General features: G+C 35.0%; 1 protein-coding gene across 8 annotated transcripts in view; it reads right to left on the reverse strand.

Moving 5' to 3' along the window:
- Positions 1–1500: 1500 nt before the first annotated feature.
- The window catches only part of LOC106061911 (PTB domain-containing engulfment adapter protein 1-like), a 51865-nt gene continuing 28330 nt past the window's right edge, over positions 1501–25035 (reverse strand). For 6 of the 8 annotated variants that reach the window (XM_056045660.1, XM_056045656.1, XM_056045659.1 and 3 more), the window contains 11 exons: positions 18514–18578; positions 15978–16049; positions 13696–13794; positions 12363–12500; positions 11421–11537; positions 10484–10588; positions 8941–9009; positions 8527–8644; positions 6524–6604; positions 6144–6229; positions 1501–5364 (listed from right to left, as the gene is read on the reverse strand). In XM_056045660.1, coding sequence (XP_055901635.1) covers positions 5290–5364; positions 6144–6229; positions 6524–6604; positions 8527–8644; positions 8941–9009; positions 10484–10588; positions 11421–11537; positions 12363–12500; positions 13696–13794; positions 15978–16049; positions 18514–18578 — 1025 coding nt within the window. In that variant the 3' untranslated portion in view covers positions 1501–5289. Of the gene's footprint in view, positions 5365–6143; positions 6230–6523; positions 6605–8526; positions 8645–8940; positions 9010–10483; positions 10589–11420; positions 11538–12362; positions 12501–13695; positions 13795–15977; positions 16050–17583; positions 17707–18513; positions 18579–19120; positions 19164–25035 lie in introns of those variants that run through there. The other 2 variants (XM_056045657.1, XM_056045662.1) reach the window with 2 other exon arrangements.

A 25035-nucleotide genomic window follows, 5' to 3' on the forward strand; every position in this document is an offset into this window, starting at 1 on the left:
CCCTTAACGCCCCCCTCCACGTCCATCTTTGCACTGGTGCTTGTCTACGTCCCTGAAGTACTCGGTATTACCAAGACTTTGTCTCTCCCAAGAATAGCACAGCCCCGGCTCAGGGGGAAATAATGAGTTTTGGTGTAAGCAAGACATTTCCGAGAACCTATGCAGTGTGAAACAAGGGACGCCACTCAATAATAGCGCGCATGGGGAGCAGAGCACGGGACATAACCCATTTGTTATTGGAAACACTCATGAAAAGGATTATAACCCCTGCATAATTCGGATAATAGTAGTTTGGCGACTAAAAGAATTCCCCACAAGAGTAGGTGGTCTTCAGAAAGACAGGATAATAAGAGTTGATGTCTCTTTTTTTCCCTCCATCTCCCCAAAGTCAAGGACAAAGAAGAATAGTTAAATAAGGGACAAGTGACACCGATTATTTCTACAAGTAGGTAAAAAAGAAACATCCAGACTAATTGCAAGAAGTACTCGTAATATGACGATTATAAAAAAAATGTACTAGAACTAGACGGTTTAGGGACTCTAGACCATAGTATCCCTCAAAAGCAATTTCCACTACTGGTTGATTAAGAAGTTTTCTCAAGAATGACCAGAGCCGGATTTAAATAGGTGGAGGCCCAGGGGCAAACAGTTTGTGGAGGCCCCTTCACTTTTTCCAAACTTTAATCAAAATTCAGTTATTAACAATCAAACTAAAAGCACGCGCTCTAGTTAGAAGAAAGAAACAAAGCACCCTGAAATATAATCTATTTTACTTTTTTGAGTCTAGAGGTTTCTGGGTTGACCATAGAACTGAAACTACATTTCTTTATAACAAGCCTGGTACCAGCAGAGTCCTAACATTTAGAGACGGGTTGGAAAAAGAAAATGTTTAAAAAAAAAAAAAAACAACATTTAAAGTTGCTTAACCATCAACAAAAAATCTCTTCTCTGAAGGCCCCCTTCTTATAGAGTCCCTGGGCAGCAGTCCTGCCTGCCCTGCCCCCAATATAACTCTGAGAATACCATATACAGTAGAGCTGCAATTTGAAATAAATCAATGCTTCTATGTGAGTGGAAGTAGATTTTTCTGGGTTTTGTTTTGTGCAATGCCATGTTTCCTTTGTGGACCTATCAATTCAATCCAGAGTGGCCTTAAAGAAAGAGGCTGCTTGAAGAAAGACAAAAAGATTTTGAGTTCCAATCTGGGACTGTTTAACTTTGTGACTTTAGGCTCCTAAAAGTCCAGCCTTGTTAACTGTTGACCATACAGAGTGCAAGGTCTGAAAGGGAAGCCATTACCTTTGACTTGACTTTTAGAGCATTAGACTCAAGAAACCTAGTTGCAGTGAATTCCATGCACAGTACAATAAGAGATGAAAAGTATTCCAAAGGACTTAGGACTTGTGCTTTAAATAGTGTAATCTATGAAATAAATATTTATAAATAACTCAGTACTGTAAACAATGACAGATTCATTTACACAAAAAACACAAAAAATGCTTATATTGAAAAACAATATTTGTTTTATTTCATTATATAGTTCATAATAATGTGTAGTTTTAACATGTGAATACAAGACATTTAAATAAATATCTATTAGACAAGTGACATTGTCAGATGTGGTCAGAATCAAAGCATTGCGCTGCATAGGTGCGTTTGTGTTGAAGGAAATGAAACATTTGCACACCAATAACCCCAAAAGCCATGTGACTGATTGCTAAACAACTCAGATGAATGGGCAGTAGGCTGGGACACACAAAAAATCCTCCTCCTGTTACAAAATGACATTGTTCATTATGAAGAGACAAATGAGGCTCATGGCTTGGTGCACTGACTGAGACAGTTCAATAACCATACAGGAAGACCTTCCCAACCACTCAGATTAATGTCCATTCTCTTCTTTCCTTTACAGATGACCACAGAACCTAGAGGATATTTTAAGGCCAGTGCAGAAGTCATGTCACATCTGGAGATCATTCAGACATCTGATACAAGACAGTTGGCTGACTAGGAACAAGTCACGCTTACATCAAGCAGGAAGAAAAATCATGGTAGCAATGAAGTCAGCCTGACCTCTTACTTAGGTGCACTCGCACCATAAAAAGACACAAGAGCTAAGACAATGCCTTTCAAATTGATGACCACTAGATAACAATCATCAATCAGAAGAAATGCATGAGCCACAAGTTTTGAATATTCCTCAGGAATAATTTTTTAAATCAAAATGTGTACATACATAAAGTAGGCCATCAGTACATACAAGACTTGGGGACAATAAGTCAAATATAAAACAAAACAAAAAAAAATACAAATCTTTGGAATGACAATCAGTTCAAGAGCTTTCATTGTAAATCTTTTGATCAGACGAATAAAATCCCTTTGTTGTCCTGCAGGAAGTTTGGACTAGGAAGTACCGGGACATTATCTTCAACTCTAAAGGAACATACAAAACTAGTCAAACATTTTACAATCCAAGCAGGAAGTAAATACAAACACTCACTACATTCACACACACACATGACTAGTGGTGCTAATCTAGTTCAAGTTGTGGTTTTCATCTGATAGAACAAAGGAGCAGGGAATGGAAAGGGAGGGGAGACAATTACTCAGAAAACTAAGAATGAATCGGTCCAAACTGTAGTACTAATCTTAAGATTTCAGTTCCTGATGAGAAACTCAGGATTTCAAACTTCACAAAACATGTCCTGACATGGAACCCTCAATTAAGAGGAATAGAGGATGGCTCAGAACTACGAGGTGCCAAGATTTGCACATGGGCAAGATGTGAGGACAGTTGGAAAGACTTGCTCAGAGCTAAGACACCTAGTGGAAGCTGATTAATGAGTCCACAGGCAGACATGAGATAATAAACTTAGACAATTTCCATGAGCTTAATCACTTATAAATAATTTGAAGTGATTGACACTAGAGTTAGGAACTAGGATTAGTTATTGCCTGGCTATGCCTCTCAATGGTCCCAAGTTCAAACCCTGCTATCACCATCTCCCACCGCTTTGAGGGAGATGGTATGGGCTAGGATCAGGGCCAACCTTAGGGCACTGCAACCTATGCGGCCGCAGTGGGCACTGCACTTTCATAGGCCCAGCACTAACACTAGTAAATTATTAAATCAAACCATTATAACTTATAACAGGGGTTTTTGTGTATACGAAAAAAAAGTCATGAAAATCTTAAATTATTACATTATTAAAAATGTCCTGAAAAAAAAAGAAGACAAAATTGACATTAAAATGGTAAACGCCAATCCTAATCGCGTAAGGCATTGTCAACTTTCATTTAATAAAAATAATAAGGCGAATTTAAACCAAAACAGGAAGTTTCAATAGTTAATTTACTGTAATAGTCAGTGGCATGTAAATATTGATCTAAATCTATCTTGATCTCGTATAAAAAAAAATCAAAAGCTAAATTTTGCTAGTCGATAGTAAATATAAAAGGCAGTTGTTAATATTTATCGGCTTTTTGTTGGAAAACTACCTTCTATTGCAGATGGCTCATAATTAAATTTGATCATGATTTTTCACTTAGTCAAGTTTGAATAAAACGCAATGATGAATTTATTTTGTAACAAAAATTCTTTATTTTAACTTGTTATCCTTTTTCCTAACCCAGACTAGGCCATGCGCTATCCATTACCCACAGGGCCCCGCAATCTGTAGGACAAGCCCTGGCTAGGATGTCATAATCTTCAATTCTGAAGGAATATCTGAAATGAGTACAACAACAAAAAAAAAGGTGGCTGGTGACTTGATGAAGCACACAACACACTTGGAATCTACTGGCCTTTGAATTGGGTAAACTTAACCTGCAGTTAGGGCATTGAGACCTTGGATGAGAAACTTATAATTAATAGAGAAAAAAATAAATAAAAAAAAACAGGAAGGTAATGTGAAAATGGCAGGGAGGGAGGGGGGTGTTGACACATTACTTTCCCTATGACCAATTTTAAAATAAAATACATCAATATCTTAACCACAACTGTGGTTCAAAAATTCACTTTTACATTCTGACTAGGAGATAATCATAAAAAAAAAATTTTGCAATACAAATATCAATATAACTTTCATCAATGTCTAGTCTGTGGCATGAACATCTATGGGGCAAATGCAGGTTAGGTAATGAAGTGTCTTAAATTGGAATGATTTTATCTACATCAGTGATGACCAAAATACGGCCCACAGGCCACATCCGGCCCACGGGCCACATCCGGCCCATGATGCAGGTCTAACCAGCCCTTCAGAACTTCTCTCCACAATACAATAAATGGGAATATAAAATTTATGATTAAAAAAAAATAACCAAACCGTGTCCTTGCCATTTTTAGTTGACTTCTTTTGGTAGCAAAGTGATTGGTAGCTTGCTGGTCAACATTTGAGTGTTGAATAAATGGGACTGCTGAACAAAAACTTGGCTTTGAGTGAACACAATAAATAGAAAAATAGCTAGATTTTTTTTTTTACAGAATACATAAAGTATATCTGTTTCAATGGAGTATTTGCATTGCAGCCTGTCATTCAGAAGTTTGGAACATCCTACTGATTGCTATAGAATTAATGTTGGATACAACTTGTTTCTAATCAAAATGTCGTCTGCTCTATTGCTTTTCCATTTTGGCAATGATGTGGCCCGCGACAAGAGTGTGGGCAATTTATTTGGCCCGAGGGCTGTAGAAGGTTGGGCATCACTGATCTACATTATCTCTGTTATTAAGCATACAAGCATATTATGTAACGTCAAATATGCATATAAATCCAGTTGAAAACAAAACAACATTTAGTGTATAACAATATAAATGCATAGAAAGTTAGTCCCTGTGATATATAAAATATTTTTAAGAACAAAATTATTGCAAAGGCAGATTTTTTTGTTCAAAAGGGCATTAACCAGTATAATTTAAAAGTTGTATGACATCATGCATTCTCTCCCTTATTACAGGTTAATGCCTTTGTTAACACTAGAATAACATCTTGATGAATCGTTTTTAGCATTGCTCCACAGTTACAATATTACAAATAATAAATAGCGATATTATAAATAACATTTATTGGAGAACAGCAAAACATTTAAAAATGTCACAGTGGTTTTAGCTTCCTGATTGACAGAAAATGTAAAATATTTTTCTTTTGGTACATTCTCTACATGTAATTTCTTTTTGAAAAAATCTGATGTAATGCACACCAAGGTTGTGAATGCACAGAGAGTTTGTGATCTTATGTAATGTACAGAGAGGTTGTGGTCAGTGCGAACAACAAAGTGAATCACAGAGGGTTAGAACTTCAATGGGTCCAGCTGGTCCAGTGTGAAGTCATCAGTTCCAAATGACAAACCTCGACTGAATCCTGCCTGGAAACACAAGCAATGAAAATAATTTAATATTTAAAGAATCTTGATGATGAGCAGTACATCAGCTGTATTTTTTATTAGTATTAATAATTGCAAAAATAAACGTCCATTAGTTTTAGCCAATATAGAATCAGATTTATTTGTTTAGAGGAATGTCATTATCATGAGATCCTAAGACCTTTAGGCAGAAAACAGTACCAGGGATACGTAGAAGAGGCGGATTAAGAAAAGACAACATTAAGGAATGGACAGACTTTAGTCTTGGAAAAGAGGAATGGAGAAAGATAGTTGACAGTTCATTTGTGGTGCACACTGATCTAAGTCTAAGGGATAAGTGAAAGTAAATTAGTCCAAGTTTATTTTATTTAACACAAGTTTTAATGATCTATTCTGAGCACACATTCCCATGGTTTTACTAAATCTATTCTGAGCACACATTCCCATGGTTTTACTAAATCTATTCTGAGCACACATTCCCATGGTTTTACTAAATCTATTCTGAGCACACATTCCCATGGTTTTACTAAATCTACTCTGAGCACACATTCCCATGGTTTTACTAAATCTACTCTGAGCACACATTCCAATGGTTGGACTAAATCTATTCTTAGCACACATTCCAATGATTTGACTAAATCTATTCTGAGCACACATTCCAATGATTTGACTGAATCTATTCTGACCATACATTTCAATAGTTTGACTGAATTGTCTCAGGCATCAAATGAAATCAAAGATTTAACTACTGTTGGTTCAATGATCAATTCTAATAGTACTACCTGAATGTCTGCAAGGTCAGGATCAGATCTTGGGTTGAAAACTTCCATTCCAAATGGATCAATGTTTACTTGACTTGTGTGAGTAGCTAGAATACATGAAATGAAATCATATACAAATAATTAATGTGAAAGATAAGAATGTTTAAAAAAAATGCTTTAATATAGCACCATCTTTCATGCTTATAGCATGCTGAGTGCACTTTGGTCCAATCTCTTTTATGGCAAGTAGGGGGAGTGGGTGATGGTTTCTGTGCTGCCTTTAGGCAACTCTTGAGTAGGAATTGGAACTCAAGCCCCATTGAATGGTAGCCAAGTAGTTTTTGCCTCTTAGCCACACATCACTATAAAAAATAATAAGCAATAGTTTATGAAATACTTACGTGAGGTGGAGCTGGCAGAACTAGTGGAGGATCTCAAACTGTTGGCTCTGTTTGACCTAGTGTTACTTGGGGGAGGACTTACTGTGATAACAGAACATTGTCAAGCATTAGAAATACAAATAAATGTAATCAATGATTGCTGTTTTGGTGAAATCAGAAAAAGATAAAAATAAAAAAAAACTCAGTCCCCATAATAGCATGAATTATAATTAATAATTAATCAGTCTGACACCTTCAAAAGCTAATAGCACATTCTTTGTTATAAGCAAAAAAATAAAAAGGAAAAAAAAAAAAAGGGGTTCAAAAATATTCCTTTAGTTTCTGTCACAGTGATGAGTGTGTGAGAGTCATTAGATTCATAGTTATCAAAGCTCACCGATAGACTTGACAGAGACCAGACAAAGGTTAGGGCAATGTCAGTTAGATGTTTGTCTGGTAGAGAGACTGATATGTGGGTCGGGACAGACATTAGTAATGTTAGTTTAGGTGTAGGCTAGATACTCAGCCTATATAGAGTAGAGTTTGGGGCAGTCAGGACACAGCGCCATGCAGTGTTAGCAGGGGCGTGTGTCGTATGCTAGGCGTTCTCTGGTGAACGACACATACAGACATTGGGAGCTAGTCGCCGAGGTTGGCTCGCGATCTTGGCTCCAAGAGGTGTGAGTTGTTTGCCAGAGACAACATGTAGGAACTAATTCTTAGGGACCAGGGTAAGAAGAAATGTTTTTATTAGTTATATATCTAGTATTAGATGTTAATAGATTATGAATAAATAGAATGGCGCTTTAGCTAGTTGTTAGCGATATTTTTGATTATTTGTCTATTTAGAGTGACAGTCTTAGTGACATTCTGACGGTCAGAGACGGTAGATCTATATATGGTGTATCTTTGCCTGCTACGCAAGGGGATATCACTCTAGTATTGAGCGGACTGTGACGTTGGGTTCCAGGATTCGTGCAGAGACGAGAGAGAGAGAGAGAGAGAGAGAGAGAGAAATGGAGAGTTCATCGTGACCTACAGCCAAGAATCAATGTCTATGTGATTATTAACTTTTAATTCTAGAATCACACGAGTTAAACTTTATAATAGTATTTTAATTAATAACTTCTTTGTTGTTCTTTTTACATATTAGACTGTCGTATTATATGTAACTATAAGTGTTAATTAAATATTTATTTTTCGTATGCAAATTTGTGTCCAGAGATCATGATTTATATCATTATTGAATATTGTGGTCTTAGACGTATAGCCATCAAGAGCTGATATCAAGTTCGTGACAGTTTCTTTTAAATTATATATGTGAAATATTTGAATTTAACACGAGAAAAACATGAAAAATACTTTTTCAAAAAGACAATACCTCCTTTATGCAACTTATTGAGTGATTGGTTTTCTCTTAAAAATGAATGAATGTTAGATTTAAAAACATTTTTTTATCCCACCCCATTTTTCCTGAGAAAGAATCCTGGTTAAACGAAAGTATAGATCTAGTACATCCAATGATAAGCATTTACATATAGACTTAGAAGAAAATGCGCAAAATTTTCCTGAACATTAATTTATTAAACTCTTGAATCAATAAAGCCTTACGTTCGGAAATCCCCAAACCCAATAGTCCCATCAAAACCTATGTAGGATCTAGACCAAGATTTAGTCTCTAGCCAAATTTAAATTTATTTATTTTTACTTTGAAAAATTAGAATGGTAAAACTAGAGTTTTCCCCATGTGGCCAACAAGCTAGTAATTCTTTTCTCAGTGATATACACCAACTGTTAAATTTCTAGGAAAATCATTAGAACCATTTTTTAGATCAGCATTCAACCACCCTCTATAAAGGAGTGACTTGAATAGAGGTATGGCGAAAAATACAATTTATGTTTAAAATTACTTTGTAACTTTATGTGATATTTTTGAAAGAAAGTGTAACCAGTGTTCTTTTTGTTCAATCTAATCTCATTCTCAATGATTAGGATATAACTGAAGTGGCAAGATGAACACTTACATATGGGAGTATACTGTCCTGTTGACCCTAATGACGCATGTCTTCTTGTGTTTGTTAAAGGTGAATTGAGCACTAGATTCTCTAGCCTCCTGCCAACTACTGTCACATGACCAGTAGGCTAAAGGTAAGACAACAGCAAAGTGATTATTTCTGAATTTTACTGGAAAACATCAAGAAGAAGAAAAAAAACTGGTGCATAAAGTTTGGTGTACAGAATTAAGCTTGCACCTTATTATTTCCCTTGAGATAATGTATAAAGTTTGGACACAATATTACAAATTAAATTTAAAAAATACTGAAGGATGCAAGGCCCCATTTTCCCCAGTAAGTGACTTCCCTTATACTTTAAATTAAGACTTCCTCTGTGCTTTTAGAGGACTTTTTGAAATATAGTGTACTATCAGATGAAACTACCTTAACATTAATGTCATCATCTGTAGAACTTTCCCTCAGCTTCAGACCAACACTCTGTAAGTCAGTGATCTGGTGAGAGTAAACAAAAAAAAAAAAAAACATTTACAATACTGATCTACTTAATCTACTAAGGGAAATAACTTTTGAGAATGTAATAAGCACTTACAAATTAGACTTGTTGCCCTCTCTATTATTATGTGTATATATACATTATACAAGTTTTATTAGCAGTATCAGTTTTTCTTTTTCAGTTTATAGTAGAAGCTGTAGTAATAACAACAGAAGTAGAAGTCAATCGAATATGTTGACAACTCAAGTTTTAAGTTTAAACACTGCTCAAGTTGATTTAACGCCCACTAAAACAGCAGCTAGAAGGTTCTTTGGTAAACTAACTCTATAAATTACAACAGAGAAGTTCCTTCAAAGAATAAGATCAACAAAACTAATAATTCTGTGTCCCAAGCTTTCAAATGGAGGTGGTTATTAAAAATAAATTCTCTTCAAGTTTTAGCCATCAATAAGTCAGATGAAATTTGATTTGTTTCTGGGTCAAAGGTTAACAAGCGATGTACAAGTTCAAAAGCTGGGTGAGCTCACACTTCAGTCTAGACTTCAAAGAATATAAATCCTGTCGCTTCTACTAGGACTCACCACGTTCATATTAGCAGCTAAACATTTCACTACCCATCCATTTAAACATGACATGTAACATATAATAATAGCAGCAATAACGTACAAGGTTAGTAGGAGAAGAAGATGAAGAAAATTTGTCAAAACATAGGTAGGCAGACATTTAAACCACTGACCCGACCCATAGCCATCGCACGTTGGTTCCAATTCCTATAAGCCTACTTATGTTTTGCCAAATTTTCTTCCCTTTCTCTTAATAACCTTGGTACCTTAGTGCTATTATTGTTATATGTCATGTCCTGTTTAGTCATAATATGTTTCAGTACTATAAATTCCATTATTTCAAAAAGAGGGTCATATACACAATTTTTATTTAAACAAAATATTGGTGATCAATGGTTTCAAAAAAAATTGTAAAACATTTAAGTTGGTCCAAAGAATGACAGAATGAAGTCAAATACAATGAGATTGTAAGTGTTTTTTTTTACTTCTACTACACTTAAACCTAGAGCCTACTGCCCCGTTTGGCGTTTTGTGCAGCAGACTGTCCTCAGGTCCAAGTAAGAGAAAACTGGTCAGTGTTTCACCAATGTTTTTACACAAAAAGTGCAACAAATAAGAACAGTAAATTATTCTTTAAGAAAATTAGTATTCACAATTTTTTTTCCAGGTAACAGTTTATTTCTCAAAAGAATTAATATAATGTATATCTCAATCAATGAAACATAGCTTTGGTAATTCTTTTGCATGTTTGTACAAATGAGCTTTTCTGATATCTGTACCAAACAGTTAAATCCTATATCTTTGAGAGTCTTTGTTATTTTGTAGATAACAACTCTGGTCTGCCATAATTTTATATCAAATATTGAGTCTTGAAGACTAAAAAGACACTCATCTGTTGAATGTCTCTTACCTCATTAGTTCTTTTATACTCCTCCACCTCACTCTGGTCTTTTAACTTCTCCAGATCTTCCACTCGTTTGCGTAATGTTTCATTCTCATACTGTAGAGTTTGGACCTGGGTGGACATTCAGACATAAAAAAAGATTATGACACCAATCTGGTCATTAGGTTTGAATTTCCTAACCAATAGCTCCTATTTCTGGTTAGGAAAAACCCTTCCAAAGCCCTAAGCAAAGAGCAATAACTGGGAATTTAAAAAATCCTAAAAATAAACAAATAATAAACAAACAACTTTAAAAAATAGAACAATGTGTCTAGTTTCAAAAAATACTTTTAATACCTTTAGAATATAAAAAAAGCTTCAAAAATACAGATTTTATCAGGTGGGGCTTAAACACTAGGTTTATTTGAAAAATTATGTAAGCAATAAAAATCTTACAGATTTTACTAAAAATAGACTCGGTTATCTCCGCAATGATTTGTTATCATGCTTGCAATGAGACTAGAAGAAATCTTATTTAAAACGTTTAAATCAAGTATATTAAAAAGATTTTAGAAATGTTCTACAATGGTTTAGGAAAAAAACGAGAAAACAATCCTGAATGCAGAAGGAGCTAATGATTCAATACATTACGAGGTTCTGGGATTCAATTCTCAGCAATCTTCCAGATTTATCTCAAGGAGATTTGGGAATGGAACAGTCTCCTTCTGTTTTCATTGGAAATCAAGGTCAAAACATTTCAGGATACAAATGTCCAGCTTCTTAACCCAGCACTCTACCCACAACCAAATTGTGTGAGAGAGTTTCCATCTTTTAAATCTTATCACACTAATGAAAACCAGACACTGACAGAGAAACGAATAAAGAAAAAAAAAAAGAAGAGTACACAACACAGAAGTCAAACACAAGCCATACCAAAAGAATCTGACAGTCTAACTTTATCTACCTTCTTTTGTAGCATCAGAAACTGTTTCCTTATATCCCCGTCAGTGGCGCAGGTCTCAATAAATCGTTTGTAAGCCAGGTCAAAAGCCTGCCCAATGGTCAAAGTTATTTCTTCTGCCTGGATAGAGATAAATGGCATTAAACAATTAAAGCTTTATTGCACGTGCATGTCAGTCATTATTTATACAAAAAGAGGAAACTAATGATGATAGAAAACAAACCAAAATTTATTACAAAGCTTGTATCAACTCACTGTCTGTCCGGTCAAAAGTTTGAACGTTATTTCTCCCACACCCATTTTCCGATCAAGTTGAAACTTTGCACAATTATTTAATGGTCAATACCTCACATGAATTGATTAAAAAAATTAACCAATTTATTAATTTATAATTGGTAATTAATTATTTTCTTTGATATCAAAAAGAAAAAAAACTTGTACATTATTTATAGATATCTTGTAACAATGGAATAATTTTCCATGGATAAGCTTTGTTGTTGTTTTTTTAAAATAATTTTTCTAGTTTTCTTCGTTTGGAATGAAAATAATGTAATTTGTTTGAATATAGAGTGATTACACATCTTTTTATAATACATACAAAACAGGTCTTGGATGTTTTGTCTTAACTAAAGCAGCATTTTGATATAAATATTGTACTTTTGAATATTAAAAAAAGCTTGAGTTAAAAGAAGGCAATTTTTTCATTTCCCATAAATATTGAGGGTGGAGGGTAATGATTAAATTAAATCTTTTTGCTAAGATTGTACATACCATACAGATTATAAAGTTAGATTACACAAATAAAACATGAAACAATGATAATTCCAAATGAATGTATTCCAGACGAAATGAAAAAACTTGATTCCTATTGAAGTCAAAATGCAAAACTAAAAACATTGTCTACCCAAAGGTTAGAGTTTAACTTTTATTTCAAAAGAGTCTCACACATTTGTCGCTGTGAAAAACATAGCAGTAATGTTGGTTCCCATTGGCCTCTTTAGCAATGAAAGTCAACATTCTCTTGTCTGACTTGTCATCTGCACAGTAGGAGATTCGATGCAATGGATACTGATACAGGATCATCTGGAGAGTGAAACACAGTAAACAAGTTATTTTTAGATCTATTGTTACAGCTTAGCACTCTTAAGATACTGGGGAAAGAAAAGTGGGTGGCATGGGAATGACAGATATGACAACCTAAAGCTTTGGCGTGCTGGTCCAGGAATCACTTTTGAAAGACTAATATGGGTGTGAAATAATGCATTGACACTATGTCCAGTGTTCTCTAACTACAGCTGGGAACTGGATGAGACTAGATAATAAATTACATTAACACTTGAATTTAAATTCAGCCCCAACAGTTTTAACAACATCAACACCACATGCTTCTGTCTCTAGAACTAGTTTTAATTATTTCTTCTTCACAGCCTTGGGGTTAGGAAACTGAGAAGAACTCCAATTGGTAGCAAGGCTGGAAGGGCTAATCCTCCCATAGAGCCAGGGAGAGAAACTCTGCCGTTTGGCATAATGCCTTAAAGCTCCCATTGCAGACACTTACTCTCCACAGTGTCCGCAACAGGCATCAAAATTGGGCCAGATGGGGCAGTGCCCCGTTCTACACTACACAATGATCGTTTGTTCTGGCCTTTTTAGCCTCCCCCTTGATCCAGGTGGCGCAAATGCTTCCTGACTCCACAGGCTTTGTTGGAGCCATCCAAGGATTATGTACATGTACCCACTCTCAGATAATAGTCGTAGCTTGGTTAAACGTATTTGGGGCCTCGAAAAAGCGTACGGCCAGTGATTCTTCTCAAGCTAGAGCATCCAATGCCTCATTGCCTCCCATGCCACAATGCAAGGGCACCCAATGCATAAAGATGGCAGCTCCAATAAATATGGTTAGGAACCATCTTCTATTGCTTCTTCCTCTCATGTACTATATATTGACTGTACTGTGTAAGTAGGCTATTTTTTAAAATGATTGCTGTCTAGTCCCTTACATAATGAAGATTAGCATCTTCTTGGATATGCAAACGTTTCAAACTATTTCCCACTATTCTATGCCTACCCAGAAAACATTTAAAACAATAATTTCAAATAGTTCCCTGCTCCATATGATTATATACACAGTCTACAGTGTTCAGTTTATATAACAATACAATATGAAAATATTTTTAATAGTCTGTCTAGAACTTATTAAAAAATGAAATGCTTACAGCTTAAAAACAATTATGTTCTTTTCTTATAACTGTGAACTATTTAAAGTATCCAAACTTACTTTCTGTTTTGGCTCTAGAATGGTCACAGCATCTGCAGATATGATCAGTTCTACTTTAGGGGGCTTCTGACCCTCTGCTCTTTTGATGTGTTTGTTAAACTGTTCAGACAAGTGGACATACAAAAAAATGAATTATTAAAAAGTAACTTGTTTGGATCATGAGCAACTTAAGACACATCATGAACAACTTCAAGACACATCATGAACAACTTTAAGACACATCATGAACAACTTCAAGACACATCATGAACAACTTCAAGACACATCATGAACAACTTCAAGACACATCATGAACAACTTCAAGACACATCATGAATAACTTCAAGACACATCATGAACAACTTTAAGACACATCATGAACAACTTCAAGACACATCATGAACAACTTCAAGACACATCATGAACAACTTCAAGACACATCATGAACAACTTCAAGACACATCATGAACAACTTCAAGACACATCATGAACAACTTCAAGACACATCATGAACAACTTCAAGACACATCATGAACAACTTCAAGACACATCATGAACAACTTTAGGACACATCATGAACAACTTTAAGACACATCATGAACAACTTCAAGACACATCATGAACAACTTCAAGACACATCATGAACAACTTCAAGACACATCATGAATAACTTCAAGACACATCATGAATAACTTCAAGACACATCATGAACAACTTCAAAACATAATAAACAACTTCAAGACACATCATGAACAACTTTAAAACACATAAAGTCTATTAGGGACAACTTCAAGACACATCATGAAGAGCTTTAAAACACATAAAGTCTATTAGGGACAACTTCAAGACACATCATGAATAACTTTAAAACACATAAAGTCTATTAGGTAAATCTGATTGAAATCTCTGTGGTCACACTAGACTGCACATTCAGTGAAGTGTTTCAAGTAGAAAGGACCAAAAATGAAGCTCAAGATCGATGATGTGATGACCTTGAGCAATGATAAATATGTGAACTAATAGGACTGACCAGCCAAAGATCTGCTAAGAAAGGCTGGCATGCCAAGGGACAGGTCAAAAGGGAAAAGAGTCTGTGTCTCAAGGGTCAGTCTTTAAGTGTGGTCTGTTCATTCCCTCCAGCCAGAAAGTGGGTTAGATCAATCCTTTCAAGAGCATACACTGGGATTTCTACATTGTTTCAATTATTTGGATTTACTATTATTGTTGTAAGTGTCAATGGAATGTATACGATGAATGATTCCTAAGTTCTATCACTGTGTGTGAGGGTGTACTGCAGAGTGCACCTATGTGTGGCTGTTCTATAGAGACAATAAAATACAAATATATATATGCATTCAACATTAACTCTCAAACAGAAGCACACTCTCTGCAAAGTCTCTTTCAAAATAACTCACACTGGTTCATTTAAATCAGATGAAAGAAATGAATGGCAGATGGAAACACAATAATTATATACAACTTTCATTACATTGGAGTGCATGACAAGTAAAAAACAAACTCTAGTCTATAAGTAAGTTTTTAAGGCAGCACAGTGATATGTATTATACTATATTCAAACTCTAGTCTATAAGTAAGTTGTTAAGTCAGCACAGTGATGTGTATTATACTATATTCAAACTCTAGTCTATAAGTAAGTTGTTAAGGCAGCACAGTGATATGTATTATACTATATTTAAACTCTAGTCTATAAGTAAGTTGCTAAGGCAGCACAGTGATGTGTATTATACTATATTCAAACTCTAGTCTATAAGTAAGTTGTTAAGGCAGCACAGTGATATGTATTATACTATATTCAAACTCTAGTCTATAAGTAAGTTGCTAAGGCAGCACAGTGATGTGTATTATACTATATTCAAACTCTAGTCTATAAGTAAGTTGTTAAGTCAGCACAGTGATGTGCATTATACTATATTCAAACTCTAGTCTATAAGTAAGTTGCTAAGGCAGCACAGTGATGTGTATTATACTATATTCAAACTCTAGTCTATAAGTAAGTTGCTAAGGCAGCACAGTGATGTGTATTATACTATATTCAAACTCTAGTCTATAAGTAAGTTGTTAAGTCAGCACAGTGATATGTATTATACTATATTCAAACTCTAGTCTATAAGTAAGTTGCTAAGGCAGCACAGTGATGTGTATTATACTATATTCAAACTCTAGTCTATAAGTAAGTTGCTAAGGCAGCACAGTGATATGTATTATACTATATTCAAGCTCTAGTCTATAAGTAAGTTGTTAAGTCAGCACAGTGATATGTATTATACTACATTCAGGATTACCTTCATTTTTCTGATAGCATCTTTCACAATTTCAGTTCCTTTGGGGACATCAACAGCACACTCTCCTAAAAACTAACATGAAAAAAAAAACATCATTCTCTGAGCAATTTCAAACTCTCATAATAATAATAATAATAATAATAATTTTATTTATAAAGTGCTGTTAACAAATAAAATGTAGGCTCAAGACGCTGTAACATTATCTATCGTACCCCACAAAACATGAATCAATTAAAAATTTAACCATTTAGTCAAATAATTATTGGTAATTAATTATTTTGTTCGATATCAAATCAGGTAAATATCTACATTATAGAGAGGTATAGTTATAATTAAGGAGTTCTTTCCCTTAGAAAAGGTTGTTTTTTTTTTGGAAAAAAAAAAGGATTTTTAAATATTTTGCTTGTGGTATGTTATTTTTACACTTTGTGCTGATATTTTATCTAGCCTGCAGGCCATATTTTGAGAATTACTGTTACATGCCACTAGAAAAATTTAATATATTGATAAAAGTTTATCAATTAAAAGCAATGTAATCAGTAATGTACCAGTACTAAAAAGAGTGGTAAACATTGCATATAATCTACAAATATTAAATGTGACCAAGCTGAAGGAGTATAGTTATCTACTGTGATGGAATACTAAAGTGGTTAGCTTCAGAAATCACAAGTCGAGCATTTGAGTCCTGATGAACTAATTCATAATTTCATTTTTTAGGAAAGCTCTAAAGTATCTACATTAACAGCTAACTTGCAATCCATACAAAATATAGTTAATTAGATGGGGGAAATCATGACATTCTCTGATTCAGATTAACTTTAATTTCTAGGAATACTAACTACTATGTTAAGTGATCCTGTACTACTCAGTACATCAACAAGTCATGAGTCACCAGTGGTTCTTATCATCAGATTAGTCATGAAACTATGAGCAGGGGATTACATGTACAGCACCTTTTTTTTTTAAACAATTTGAAGCTGACTTTCATCAATTCTAATATTCATAGCATTGCATAATCCACCTGCCTCCCAGTCACAACTCCAAGAAATAAAGTTTGTTTTTTCTTTTGTTCCATTTCAACAAAGCATGTCAATACCAATATGGCTAAGATTGATGTATAATTTGTCAATACTTGACTAGTCAGAAATTACTATGATGTAGACCTACATTACAAGGGAGAGAATTACAATGATGTAGACCAGTGATGCTCAACCTAATTTCACCTGCGGGCCATTTTAACTTTCGACACGCGTGTTGCGGGCCACATCAACAAAATGGTAAAATATGAAATCAAAATTCACCTGAAACCATTTGAAACTATTGGATCTAGTTCTTATATTAATTAATGGGAGAGTTAAAGTCTATCATTTTTACGCGTCTAAAAATATTGCTTCATTTCTACTTAAAATGAGAGCAGCATTGTAGCTACCATTACCACCAACTATTTTCTAGTCTCTTTTTTGTAAAATCTCTAGGCGTAGTTTAACCAATCTTTTATACGTAGCTCAAACCAAGAAGGCCTTCATATTTGTTTTATAATGCCACTGTATATGTTTGTTTTTTTAAACATCCAGACTTTCATTACAAACAAAATATGTTGGCTTACTATCATGTTCCACAAAAAAGATCCATTCACTTTCCAGGTAGTTTCTACATTCAGAGTTCCATTTCACAACCTCATACTTGTTAAAGTTCATGGTACCATTCCATCAGAGAAAAAGTGAGGGTCCTAACAAAGGTAAAGATAAATTTTCAACTTTTTTTGAAGGCGGGAGAATTTATTACTTTTTTTGAAGGTGGGAGAATTTATTACTTTTTTTGAAGGCGGGAGAATTTATTACTTTTTTTGAAGGCGGGAGAATTTATTACTTTTTTTGCCGACTTTTCGGTAGGCCGGATGCAACCACGTCCGGCCTGCGGGGCGTACTTTGAGCATCACTGATGTAGACATACGTTACAAGGGAGAGAATTATCACGATGTAGAGACTATAAGGGAGAGAAATACTATGCTGCAGATCTACTAGTTTGTAGACTACTGTTTATTATGGAATGTAAACATAAGAAAGAGAAGGTAAACACTTCATCTTTTTTATACACACATGTATCCCATTGTGCTCTCTTGCTCACTCCATTGGCATCCTGAGAAATCAACTACAAGATAGTCACACTTTGTTATCAGTGCATCTACAATAGAGAAATGCTCTTGTACTTTAGTGAACTGATCACTCCATATCAGTGCAAGGGCCAAAGGTTTGGCACTCACTCCCCATTGATCTCAGACAGATAACATTCAAGAAGAATGTTCTAGGATAAGATGAGTGTAGAAGCAGCTTGGTGATTCCACATTTTTTAATTTTTTTTTGTTAAAAGTGACCTAACTCCATTTTTTAAAAAGTACACAAGAACAACTATCTCAATTCAAACAGTTTTAGACATTACCTTCACTCTGTAACTCTTAATTACCAGCCCATCCATTGATCTTAATCTAGTATTACAATCTATACATATATAAGTGACATTCATAAACAAAAATTACCTTCACTGTATACAAGATATGTCCACTCAGTAATGCTTCTGGGGGATGCTGCCATTTTTTGTTGCCTGTAGAAGAGAACCAAATAAATAAACAACATACTTGTTAAAGAGCACCAATCGTTACAATTGGTTTGTTTGATGTGTTTCAGATGTTCTGAAGATAGTTATTTCCTAACCCAAAACTCTTGCAGGACGATGGGGGATCACAGCAGGCAGAGTTTGAACCTGGGGCTTTCAAGACTACTGAATAACAGCCCAGAGCACATACCACATGACCAGACAGTAATGCATACATTTGCAATTAATATCCAATCACATATTTCCATGATTTAAAAAAAAAAACTGGAGTTTGTGGTTACCCACAATCTCATAGGCAACCCCAGTGGGTCTGCTGTTCACGAGTAGTGAAGATCAAAAGGCAGGTTGCAATAATTGTATCAAGACTAACATTAGAGTGAAAATAGATAACATTATAACTTTTCACAAGTGACCTATATTGGTAGAAATAGCTTATATAAAGATTTAAGCGCTCATTTGGGTTTGGAAGAAATAATAGAAACCAATGTAGTTATTGGAAACTACGAACAACAAATGATAATTTAACACACTCATAAGTCCTTCATACAAAACAAACATTTGATAGAAAGCATGAGCAGGAACAATGTACGAGTTTCTACATGAAGACCACAAGAGATGACAATTTGATTGCGAAAGTGCAATGGTGCGATGCGTGCACCACCATAAAATAACACGACCCACTTAATTAGATCCTGTTTCAAAAAAAGTGTACGAATGTGCGCATACAACACGCATTCTTAGTTTGTTTTTGTTTTTTTAAATAAACCTTAACATTATTGGTAAACGTGGTAAAAAATGTTCTGTACCCGAACACAATGTTATATATGTGTTAAAATCTCAAAATACCACTCACTGATTTATGTACCTACGCATGTGTTAAGATATCTAAAACTATTCTATTAGTCTATTTATTCTAAAGACTTAGAATAGACTAATTAAAAAAGCATCGTATATCACTCAAGTAATGCTACCATCTCTTGACGAGCTTTTCCAAGAAAGATGCCTTTCCAAGTCACTCACGATTCTTAAAGACAACCTGCACCCATTAAACCACTGTTACATAAGATCTGAACGAAGTGGTCGTCTCCTTTCCATTAGGACTAAAACTGAAAGATTTAAAAACTCCTTTATCCCACTTTCGGTCAGTGTTACAAGATCAGCTGTCGTCATCGAGAAGTACATAGAAGTCAAATTCATAAAGCGCTGGTTGTGAATGTGTATGTGTTTCGTGTGTGAATGTTGTTCGAATTTTTAATCAAAATTGTTTTTATACAGTAGTTTCGCTGAGCTTGTCAATTGTAGTCAAACTGAATTTCCATTAGATTGGATCAATAAAAATTATCGTATCTTATCTTATCTTAACTATCAAATGGATTCGCATGGAATTTCCTACAGCTTTTTACATCGTCATGTGCTTGTTGAGACAGATCTGCAGCCTCAACGCCTCAAGCTTTCCATTCAACCTTTTAATTTTATTTTTGGTATTTCCCCCAAAATGCCGCACTCTATTTATAAAGCATAAATAGAACAAGGTTACAAACACAGTTTATGTGGAAACACAAACTCAAAATCGGCCCCCGAAGTGGTGCACCCAGGCAGATAAAAAGGCAGGTATCAATATTTTCAGAAAGAACATCACAATTAAATTCTACCAAAGACAAATGACAGAGAAGAATGGAGAAAGAAAGGTTGACAGATCTTGTGTGGTGCCCCAGCGGTCCAGCAGACCAAATAATACGTGAAAGTGAATGAGAAGTTAAATGCGAACCTAGCCTAACCGATGTCTTTTAATGAATATCTTATTGATCTAATTGTTTTGTAAAGTGTCAATCTCTTATTTAAATCCTAAAAAAAAAAAGAAAACATTTCCCTTAAAAAAAAATCCTTTAGTTAGGTATCCTATATGGCCGCAGGCAGACACCATTTGCATAAATGTGTTAATAATATGATGAATAGTGGTCTCCCCTACTAATGAGCCTCCCATGTACGTTACTATTAATAGTGAATAGTTGTAAAAGTGATGTACTTTTATGAAAAAACTGCTTGCATAAGTGATTTAAAAAATTAGATTTTTAGCTTTTAGAAAAATAAAAAGTAGCTGTATCAGAACATTGAATGGACTAAAATATAATGATGTCGGATTTTCACTATCTTTTCTAGTTTACGAGATCTAAACGGGACGGACGGACAGACATTTCACACAAAACTAATGGCGTCTTTTCCCCCTTTCGGAGGCCGCTAAAAAGCACAAAATGTAGGACTTCCGTATTTTCAAATCAACTTATTATGAAACTGCCTTATTTTCATTTCCGCGTACTTCTACGTATCCTAATAGCATAACAAAAAGATAAATCTGCAGTCTATTTCCTTTGTTTTTTGAGAGAGAGAGAGAGAGAGAGATTATAATATTTCGCTGGTGTGCGTGTGTAGACCAGACTACTATACTCTGTAGCACTGTATGTTCTCTACATTCAAATGGGGTAAAATAAACGATTACAATTATTTAAACCAAATTGATGTTTCCTTTTTGTTTAGAGGACACAATGCCAAAATAAATGTTATGTAGGAAACGGTAAAGGAAAATTCCATTGGGACCTTCGGAAAATGCCACCTCGAGGCCAGAAACTCAAAGAAATGTTTGCGGTGTCTAATACCGTACAATGGTTACTTTATGGTTTAAATTCAATGGTAAAACAAACCAAAGGTGCTAGATCCAGAACTCAAAAGCTGAGAAGTATGTGGAGTGGGAGTCCATCCATCGGAAGACACTAAAAAAAAAAGTTACGAGACAAAAAGTGTCAATGCGACGTTCGGAGGTGATGTTCCGGCCATAATCAACAAAATAAAGTCTGGGACTAAATCAACGACAATGTCTTCCAAAGATTAAGAATGAGTGCAATGTTTCACGTGACTACGCAGACCCAGTTGCGATCTAAATAAATATTTTGAAAAATAGAAATAATTAACCCTGCTTTTTTTTCTACTGGCTTCCCCTTTTTACCATTCTTAATAGGCCTATACACACACACGTACTTTTAACCATTGTTTTAAAAAAAGGGGGTGTTGCTCTCGTAAAGACTAAAAGTAACTATTGCACCAACCTTTATCACGCTACAAAATGGTTGATCGGATTTTCTAATGCACTTTTAGTTGTTGACAGGGGGAAGGAGAGACAGACGGATGGACAGACACAAAACTAAGAGATGCAGGAGCTGGTTAGTTCATTGGCTAAGAAAAACAAAATGAAGGTCACGTACGTACATCTAGTCCCGACATTGCGCGCACTCATCGATGGCGCACAGCAAAACAAACAATCTTTCAGCAGGAATCCTGAGGACCTAAAGAAAAACACAAGACAGAAACATGTCCCCCCCCCTTTTTTTTCCCCCTTGTTTGTCCCTACACTTCTGTACAAAATGCGACTTTGGTAGTTGCTGTACTAAACACTAGATATTTAGATTGCAATGAACCAGCCCAGAGGCGTTGACGTCTGTGTCTTGATGTCACCTCTCAAGACTACTAGATGCAATATTTCAGTCAGGCATTCATTTGAAAACATTCTCATTAGACAGTCAACTCATCAAATTTGAACGAGTTACCACCAGTAACTCTCCCACCATTTGTTTTTCATCAAACACTCTCTCTACAGATACATTTCATCTATTCATGTTGTCAGTGGTTCCATTTGGCGTCTCTGTTTTAGGCTTTGAGTATTTCTGTGATTTGATCCTACGTCAAGTGTACCCTCGCAGAGAGCACAGGCTCACAAATAGCTGGCTTGATTCTAGACCGCTTTCTACTGCAGGGTCCCTCTTGAATTTATAGCGGATCAATAAATGTTTCCGTTTTCTAGAGTGTGTTCCTGAACAGTGCAGTCTTAGCACGATGTCTAGAATACAGAAGAACGTAAAAACATTGCTCTAGTGCAGGGGTGGGCAACATTTTATGTATCGAGGGCCGCATTAAAAAAATCTTGCGAATAGCGAGCAGGATATATATATATATATATATATATATATATATATATATATATATATATATATATATATATATATATATATATATCTTAGAAAGATAAGCTTGCTGTGTAGAATGTCTTTTTATTTATATATACACTGTATTACGATTTTTTAAAATTGCTGTAGTCTTTTTATATCACAATATCCCCACAAATATACAGTTGTATATACAGTACAGTACAGTTGTACTTAATGTGCAGTATTTTACTTCTTACACTCATGCATAATGTTCCGTAACTGTGAAACTATCTTTCCACAAAAAATGCTTGCTCACTGAATGAGACAATATATGTTCCGGAAGTTAAATGTAGGGACGAGCGAAGCCTGCCCTTATGGAGCATCACCAGAGAAAGCTGACCATGTCCTTCAATGATGCATACTAAATCAAGAGACCCGAACAAGACTCTCGAAAGACTATTCGGAGAACTGCCTAATCTAGAAACCACTACGCGGTTCATCTCAGATATTGGATTACTGATCTGAACATTTCAACATGTAAAATGAGAACGAAGAAGAAGAACTGATGTATATGTACCCAAATAGTGTGAGCAGCAGCGAAGGTTTTTAAAGTGTGGAAATACAGCTTCTGGCACCCATAATGCTCCCGTGGTAGTGCTGACTGGAACTTCTCTTTGCTCTGGAGTTGAATCGGCCTCTCTTAATAAGTGTTGTACTTTTCATTTCACTAAAGATAGTTTCATCTTTCAGCTAAAGAAAATGACAAAACTATTTTTTTTTTGCTTGCCTGTAGAAAATGGGAAAGTCTTGTTTGAAAAGATTTAACAAGCATTTACATTTCATATGTAAACAATCATTTGCAATAGTAGTGATAAAAAACATGAAATTTTGTCTTCCACTCTTCATTAGAAGTATTGGTAACAAGGTCACAGTCATTGTCCTTCAAGTAACATAACAATTTCATACTTGTGAATTTATATTCTTCTGTTTGCCTTGCCCATGCTAAGCTAGCGGAAACATTGGATTATTTATCAGAACTACCCGTGGTTAGCTCCCCTGGCTCTACTTTGTTATATTATTTTCTTTTCGGCTATAATTAAAAATAAACATTATATGCAGCTTTGTGCAAACTTTCCTGTTTCAAGTTTATGGTTCTCAGTCAAAGATCGAGCTCCATCAGTTGTCACACTTGCCATCTTGTTCCAAGCCTACCCAACACTCAGACATTGTGTCTTGAATTGAGTGTATTGATGTACAGCCAATAAGCAAAATCTTCGTTTACTGAAAACTGAATTTTATAATGAGACAGTTTCAATAATTTATATAGATATATATTTTTTTTAAATATTTGCATTTTTATATCTATATACTGTGGCCCGCGGGCCGTAATTTGCACACCCCTGCTCTAGTGATTGGTACATAATGACTGTCATTCACATACATTGCTCTAGTGATTGGTACATAATGACTGTCATTCACATACATTGCTCTAGTGATTGGTACGTAATGACTGTCATTCACATACATTGCTCTAGTGATTGGTACATAATGACTGTCATTCACATACATTGCTCTAGTGATTGGTACGTAATGACTGTCATTCACATACATTGCTCTAGTGATTGGTACAAAATGACTGTCATTCACATACATTGCTCTAGTGATTGGTACAAAATGACAGTCATTCACATACATTGCTCTAGTGATTGGTACATAATGACTGTCATTCACATACATTGCTCTAGTGATTGGTACATAATGACTGTCATTCACATACATTGCTCTAGTGATTGGTACAAAATGACTGTCATTCACATACATTGCTCTAGTGATTGGTACATAATGACTGTCATTCACATACATTGCTCTAGTGATTGGTACATAATGACTGTCATTCACATACTGGGGAAGTCAAGATTTATTTCCTTGTTATAGGCAACAGTTTACGAAATGATTGTACAGCCAGCACATTAAACCTTTCCTCACTAGATGATAAAAATAGCTCTTAATGACATGTTCGTCCACGTGAAAATGGCATTTTGGTCGGCATGTAATAATATTTTAGTCGACATATACCTGGTATTAGTGTCGACATAAAAACGGAAATTTTGGTCAACATATAATAGTATTTTAGTCAAAATGTAATAGTATTTTAGTCGACATATACCTGGTATTATGGTCGCATGTAATAGTATTTTAGTCGACATATACCTGGTATTATGGTCGCATGTAATAGTATTTTAGTCGACATATACCTGATACTATGGTCGACGTAAATAAATATTTTGGTCGACATGTAACTGATATTTTGGTCGACATGTAACTGATATTTTGGTCGACATGTAACTGATATTTTGGTCGACATGTAACTGATATTTTGGTCGACATGTAACTGATATTTTGGTCGACATGTAACTGATATTTTGGTCGACATGTAACTGATATTTTGGTCGACATGTAACTGATAT

Source organism: Biomphalaria glabrata, chromosome 11, assembly GCF_947242115.1.
Source record: "Biomphalaria glabrata chromosome 11, xgBioGlab47.1, whole genome shotgun sequence".
Taxonomy (NCBI): domain Eukaryota; kingdom Metazoa; phylum Mollusca; class Gastropoda; family Planorbidae; genus Biomphalaria; species Biomphalaria glabrata.